This window comes from Diplotaxodon limnothrissa, linkage group LG8 (genome assembly GCF_057381915.1).
Source record: "Diplotaxodon limnothrissa isolate DT_005_m linkage group LG8, D_limnothrissa_male_GT1.1, whole genome shotgun sequence".
In the NCBI taxonomy this organism is placed as follows: domain Eukaryota; kingdom Metazoa; phylum Chordata; class Actinopteri; order Cichliformes; family Cichlidae; genus Diplotaxodon; species Diplotaxodon limnothrissa.
In genome coordinates, this window is record NC_140603.1 from 11939601 (window position 1) to 11946645 (window position 7045).

Here is a 7045-nt window from a genome sequence, read left to right on the forward strand (position 1 = left end):
TGGTTTTTCCTTCGCATAAGCAACAAAACACTGGAAACTGGAAGAACAAATCAGCTGAGTCATGATTTGTTTGCTACTGCATGAATTTCAAGTAACACAACAGCAGGCAGACTATCTGGACTTTGGTGCATAGTCGATATTTTTAAATAGACAGCAGTCTTTGGAAGTGAAACTGCTTTCAAGTGTGTCTACTCACATCAACGTGTTTCAGCTGAGGAGAGTAAATGACTAAATGCACATTAAATATGAGGTGTTCAAAATATTTGAACCATCTTGTAAAGGAATATTTGCAGAGATGCGGTCCGAGCTCGGCGTCACAGGCCCGGTCAAAGATTCTTCAGTGGACAGGACGTCCCTCCGGGGCCTTTCTCCCATCCACGTCACCCACCGACCCAACCTGTTCGCCGGATTCGAGCCGAGCAGCAGGTACAGCAGCTGGACACGAAACACTTCACTCGCTCTTTACTGCTTGTCCTTACCTTGGACAGAGAAGAGAAACACACTTGCTGTTGTTTGATTGCATGTGAGGCTAAATCTGAAAAATGCTGATTCACTCTTACAGGAAGCTACCAGTCAAATCTCAAACATCGAGCACTTTGTGGAGCAACATCAGGACACACGAGTTATTAGACGAGAGAACCGGAACAGCATTTGCTACCTCAGTTCATTTCAGATTCAATAATATTGTACTTTAAATCCACTATATTCTTCTAATAGCTATATTGTCAAGTAAGTGTACAGTTGATTCTTTTTCCTAATGCTTATCGAGCCTGAATCACCAGTGGTGAGTGGTTTTTGCAAGAAAGGATTGTTTCATATGTGAGAGAATCAACTGACCTCATTGTGGACAACGCTTATTATTTTCTGCTTTTAAGAGAAACAGCTACCAATTAAAACTTTTAACAGGGAGTATTCATTTCACAGCTTAACAAAGCATTATTGCTAAGAAGCAGGTTTTATAATATAGGTGAAGTGACCTTTTCTGCCTGCATGCATGGATTTTCCAAGGTTAACTTGTTATAAAACAGCAGTAAACACAGTTCTCTACCTTTTCTGGGGACAAACTTGAGCGAGTGGCTGAATATTCAAAAACGCGATATTCCCTCCTCTGGACCGTCATTTACAAACTCGTGGCCTAGTCCATTGCCACACTTGCCGCACAGGACCTGTGTACACACAACACCAGAGTGCACAAACCTCCCGTTGGAACCAACAGGTGACTGTAATTATGATTTTTGTTGCTGCAATGCACACTTTGCTTGGTTGTGACTCGGACCTTGTAGGCGGTGAGGGTCTCCATCATCTTGGTTACACTGTCCTCCCTGATGGTCTCTGTGAAAGCCGGCCAGGGAGACGAGTGAGCAAACTTGGACCGACTGGAGAAGAGCGGATGGTTACATTTGGAGCACACATACACTCCTGCAGGGGGACATGCAAAAAAAGCTTTGGTGCCTTTATTTATTTCCAACCTGCAAAAAGACATTCAATATAATCTAAAGATGTTTAAGTAGTTAGAGAGAACTGGGTTTATTTTGTTTTCTGAATAGCTGAGATCGTGCTGTTTTTTTGCACTTTTTTTGGGCTAAAATCCTTCCAGCATTGCTCCATATTCTACAGTTTGTTTGCTCATTAACAAAAACTAAAATCTGTGTGCTACAAAAATTCCTCCAAGTGCCATGACAACATCTGAAGAAATCGTTTGAACATACCACCCTTTAATAGCTGTAGCTAAATACTTGATTGGATTCTAAAGCTGTATCACTGCTTTGTTTTTACTATTACAGCAGCTTTATTCTATTGTGATCCTGGTAAAATCCAGCTACATTTATTTTTATAAATGTACCCAGATTTTGCCACAGTACATCCTGTATCCTGCCACTGCGATGCTGCACAGGATTTACTTAATTTTACAGTCACATGATGCCTCAAAGTTCATTTTCATCCTTACTTATATACTACAGTCCAGGGGAGGTTACATCACATCACCGTTTACCGAATAACGGGACCGCCTGCTGCTCACCTGGTTTAAAATGATCCTTGTAGATCTCACCGCCGAAAAACTGACAGAAGGACATGATATTTGGTCTAAATAGATTAGCTGAAGGGAAAATTCTCTCTTCTAAGCTTGCTCGGTGTTTCTTCCTCAGTTTGGGAGCGATTACGGAACGTCTCCGGTTTCCCCTCCTCTCGTGTGACGTGATCCTGGCTTAGGATTTAACGGGAGCTCCGCCCACTGCCGTTATTACCACGGCCACTAGATGTCAGTGTCTGACAGCAGACGCACAGGTGGAGGTCGTGTTACTCCGAGTCTGATGTCGGACTGAAACAGATGTGTTATCTCTAATTTATGTGTTTGATGGGCTGAGCAAACATTAACCAACATAACGTACCGGAAATGAAGCATCATATTTTCAATTGGAACCACGTGATACTTTTTTAAAATTCAATTACAGCCTTATTCATGGATGTAGTGAAGGAGGACATGCAGAGGGTTATGGAGGCAGATGAAGAAGAACTAAGAAGATTGATTTAATTATAACTTTCCACCACAGCCAGACTCGTTTTAACTTTACAAGGAGATTGATTGTTATTCTGAAATATGTAAATCTGAAAATCACAGTTCAGTGCAAAAAGTATCAAGCAACCCTTCATTTTTTTTTTTTTTAGTTTGCTGGGAAACTGGGGAATAATTGCAGTCATCTTATTGGAACTTGTGCAAACATGGAAATATATAAGGCAAAAACAGATTGTTGACAAGTTTCCACTGAGACCATTTCTGACGAGGCTTCAAAAACTCATTGAAGAAAAAAAAATTGAAGTAAAGTGCAGTTAAATTAACTAGGTTGGGGCAACATATTCATTATGAGTAGGCCCTGTGCCTTGCTACAGGGTCTTTGCTGGATTTCTCCTACTTCATAAGGACATTACTTATAACTACTGTTTATCTGCCATAGTTTTTTTTTCCTCTGAAAGGCTACTAATGACAAAGTCTAAACATACAATTTAAAATGAATTCTTTGCTAAGTTCTGTATTATGTGTAGACACAACACTGGTTCATCCATGGAGTCAGAAAAAAAAATGGTGAAACGTGAACATGAATGTGGAAATGACTCCGTGTGACCAGATCATCACATGAATTTAACCCTCTGCTTGCAAGCAGCTGCACCGCAGCTGGAACAACTTTATTCATTACAGACACAGCGATGTGTGACACACCGATGCTCCCTGTGATGCAAACATTAAAACTAATCAATCAAACAGACACATAACAAACTATTTAAATTTACTTTGATCTTGTCATCTCAAACAATTCATGTCAGCTCCAAGTGAAAAGAGTGTAACGCTATAATTTATAAATGTCATCCAAATAAATATCAAATTCTTGATGGGACCTAGCACTTAAGTGATATCCACGTGTCCATGTGTCCTTCATTCATACTTGCAGTAGTGTTTGAGTGCCTCTGGCAGCTCGAGCCAGTCAATGGCCATCCTGTGAACAATGTGCTTCTGGATGGCCTTCCTACACAGTGTCTGCAAGGATGAGACTGGAGTGACAGAAAAGAGAAGAGGAAAATGACAAAAAATACAAAGTGTTTTAGCAGATTAAAGGCAATGGAGAAAATAAGAGATGAATAAAAAGCACTAAAGAATTTCTAAACATGCAAACTGCCCAGCTGTCCCTGAGCCTGAGCAACTGAAATTATTAAACAGTCATTAATATTTGATGGATGGTCAAATTACCATAGTGAAGCCCAACATGACAAAAAGGTGACGACCCTTTGGATGCAGAGAACAATCACGACAAGACACAACATGAACACAAAGAGATGCAAAAAGTCCAAAAGAGGCTAAAAACAGCCATAATCTGACTAAGAGAAGATAAAAATTATAAGCAGACACAAACACAACAACACAGAGACTCAAAATGACAAAAACTTGACACAACAGACTGCAAAGAGATGCCAGACAACTACAAAGAGATTAAATAACTACAGAGAAATGCAAAGTGACTGTGAAGATGACCACAAAGATGTTAATAAAGGAGCGTGTACACAATGACTCCTTTGTAGCTGTGTTGTATCTTTTTTTAGTGCTAATCAATGTCTGTGCCTTGCATCCTATTATCTCAAAATCATTCCTACACTCACATCCATACTCCACCTGGACAATCCGAACACACTTGGTAGCAGCAAATACATCCACCACAGCATAGAGAGGCCCCGCAGTAGAGATTCTCTTTGCAGAAGCTCCCATGTCCTCCCCATTAATGACTATGTGCATGTCAGCCAGGCCTTCTCCTCTAGGCACATATAGTACTCCTATCCTGCTGCGTCTGGCTGTGGGAGGCAGGGCGTTGGTTTTATACAAGTCGTCTAAAATGTGACTGTAGCGCCCGGGCCGGCTCCGACCAACCAGCTTATCTCTGGGAATTCGAACATTCTCGATGTACAAGTGGGTGTCGGTGAAGAAAGTCTTTGGTTTTCTGTTCCTGGCCGTTCGTTCATCTGCCTGATCTCCAGCCCCGTCTTCTTCCTCCCCTCGCCCAAGCCTCCGTCCCCCGACCAGTTCTCCCTGCCTGGGCTCTAGGACCTCAGCCTCCTCGACGATCTTGTTATGGTTGCGCGTGATAGCAAATATCCAGCTGTCCCCTAAATCTGTCAAGTTTGGAATGGAGTATTCAGGTACCACCTCTAAGCTCCTGGGGTCCCTGGCAGTCAGACCGATCCGGAGGTGGCCACACCATCCCAGCTCCTTATCTTCAATCTCTATTAGAAAAATCTCTCCAGGCTTCAGGGGGCATTTGCTAAAACAAACTCCGTTGGCAAAGCTCTCTACTCTTGTGGCCTGGGTTCCCGAGTGGTCCAGTCGAACATTGGTACCATGGATGGGGTGGAATTGCATGAACTGGTCAGAAACGGGCTCCATTTCCAGCTTTGGTTGCAGCACTTCAAGCAGCCACTCTGGATCAGGAAATGATCAAAGAACAAAAACCCCAGATGAACAGAGGGGTTAAAAAAATGAACAAAAGAAATGAACTTGCAGTGGTTTTAGAGTACACGTGGTCATTGTAGAGTCAAAACAACCTGCATGGACGTGGGACAGGAGCCCTCTCTGCTGATCTGCAGGCCACTTACGGAAGCTTCTGGTAGAGGGGCTATTTTTGAACAGCTGCACATGTCAACAGATGGCAAGATATGTGTCACTCACACGGCAGACACGGAGAAAGACAGGGACTGAGCAGGGGTTAGCTGGGGCGATGAAGCCCCCGGGGCCTGAGCGCTCATTTTTGATTTCACAAACCCACGTACTGAAGAAATACCAGCGTAATTATCCTAATACCATATGCCAGGCAGATATGTTAAAATACTGGCCTTTCATGGCTGCACTCTAAAAATAGCTCATGCAAACAGACTGGGATTTCATTCTTATGTAAAGCAGCAATTAAAGTAACATACCGAGGTAGACAGAGCCGTGGAGAATATGAAGAAGAATTACTTTTTTTTTTTAAAGGAGGAATGTGATGAGCGGTTTTTTACTTATTATGTATAAATAAAAGAATATAATGTGAAGCTATCTGGTTCTTTAACCAGGTCATATTAGAGCAGTTATGCAACTGTGAAAAAAAAAAGAAATAAGATGTTAGAAATGAGCATTTAAACTAATGAGAATAAAATACGTCACTTGGGTTACCGTGGCGGCGAGCTCATCGTGGCCTGTGCAACCAAATGTTATGAAAAGCACGTTTATATATTCTTGTGTTGCTCGGCAGAGATATATGCTATGAGATACGACTTTTCTTTACTTTTTCCTGTGAATACTGCCTACATGAACTATTTCCATTATGCAGCTGCTGTGGTGGAGATTGCATAACTCCACCACAGCGATTGTCTTTTTAAGGGACTCAGTTCTTTATCTGAGATTCAATATCTGAAGGTTAATATGATAATGTGATGAAAAGAAGCTCTGCACCAGAAAGCTTAAAAGAGTGTTCTTCCAGGAAATAGCATTAAACAGAAAAATTTAACAAAATTTTAAATAAATAGGGGAAAACCTTAAAGTATGTTTAATACCTTAAAGCTATGCTTTACCATACTGCATGATTAGATTTACTTTGAGGCAAGCTTCCACCTGGTCTGTGTTTGAAAATGTCACAAAATCTGCACACTTCGTAAATACACTTATTATGAAGCTTTTTATTTTTGACCCAATGCACTTCATAGTGTTCTACTTTGGGGGGTCTAACATCTACAGTACAGTAATTATATGCTGTGCCAGCTGCCAAGTTGGTGACCCGCTTTCAGTCCTGTGCCTCCTGCTGGAGACGCTGATCTAGCATGCTGCTTTCACTCTGTGTTTGAAAGCTCAAGTGGCCATTAGAGAGTCTTTAGAAAATGACACTGCTAAAGAGAACTAATGCTCAAGCTTCACAGTGCAATAAAAAAACACCAATTTATGGTCTGACAGAAAGTCTGAGGAGTAGTTACTTCTTTTGTTCACATGCAAATGCCAATGGAGCTGCACAGCACTGTGGTGTGATCACAGGTCCTAATAAAGGATATCAGGACATCGTGCCAGTTTGGTCAGAAATATGCACAAGTAGACCACTGGAGGTTACTCTGTAAGGCTCTGGCAGTGCTCCTCCTCTTCTTCCTCGCACAAAGAAGCCAATCCCAGTCCTGCAGCTGGGTTGAAGCCCTTCTAACAGCCTTCACCTCACCTTTGTGTAATCACCCATCTCCTGGAATCTCCTCCACGCTCTCGAGACTGTGCTGAGAGCTACAGCAAACGTTCTTGCAATGAAATGCATAGATGTGCCATCCTGGAGGAGCTGGACAACCTCTGCAAACTGAATGTGCTGCAGCAATGACAAGCGCACCAGAAAAATGACAGTGACTAAGGACATATATTTAATTCAAGGAATCTTTTAAGTTCTCACAGGAGCAAAAACAAACCCTTTCAGGACTATTTAAGGACCCTCTGGTTCCATGACTCCACTCACTGCTCATATGTTAACACCAACAAGTTAAACAAAACGTGTAACGC

The 7045-nt window shown here is 41.9% G+C and overlaps 2 protein-coding genes across 3 annotated transcripts; both read right to left on the minus strand.

Moving 5' to 3' along the window:
• Window positions 1–451: 451 nt before the first annotated feature.
• msrb1b (methionine sulfoxide reductase B1b) lies at window positions 452–2075 on the minus strand. The gene is made up of 4 exons (XM_085360495.1): window positions 2021–2075; window positions 1277–1419; window positions 1049–1166; window positions 452–474 (listed from the first exon to the last, which is right to left on the minus strand). Exons 1-4 carry the CDS (start codon window positions 2073–2075, stop codon window positions 452–454), a joined length of 339 nt encoding a protein of 112 aa, XP_085216621.1.
• Window positions 2076–3303: 1228 nt separating this feature from the next.
• neurl2 (neuralized E3 ubiquitin protein ligase 2) lies at window positions 3304–5128 on the minus strand. Of its 2 annotated transcripts, none has more exons than XM_085360496.1 (3): window positions 5086–5128; window positions 4163–4962; window positions 3304–3546 (listed from the first exon to the last, which is right to left on the minus strand). In XM_085360496.1, exons 2-3 carry the CDS (start codon window positions 4925–4927, stop codon window positions 3394–3396), a joined length of 918 nt encoding a protein of 305 aa, XP_085216622.1. In that variant the 5' UTR covers window positions 4928–4962; window positions 5086–5128; the 3' UTR covers window positions 3304–3393. The 2 variants fall into 2 exon arrangements, with proteins under 2 accessions (XP_085216622.1, XP_085216623.1); XM_085360497.1 differs by having other exon boundaries at window positions 4150–4962.
• Between the last annotated feature and the right edge of the window lie 1917 nt (window positions 5129–7045).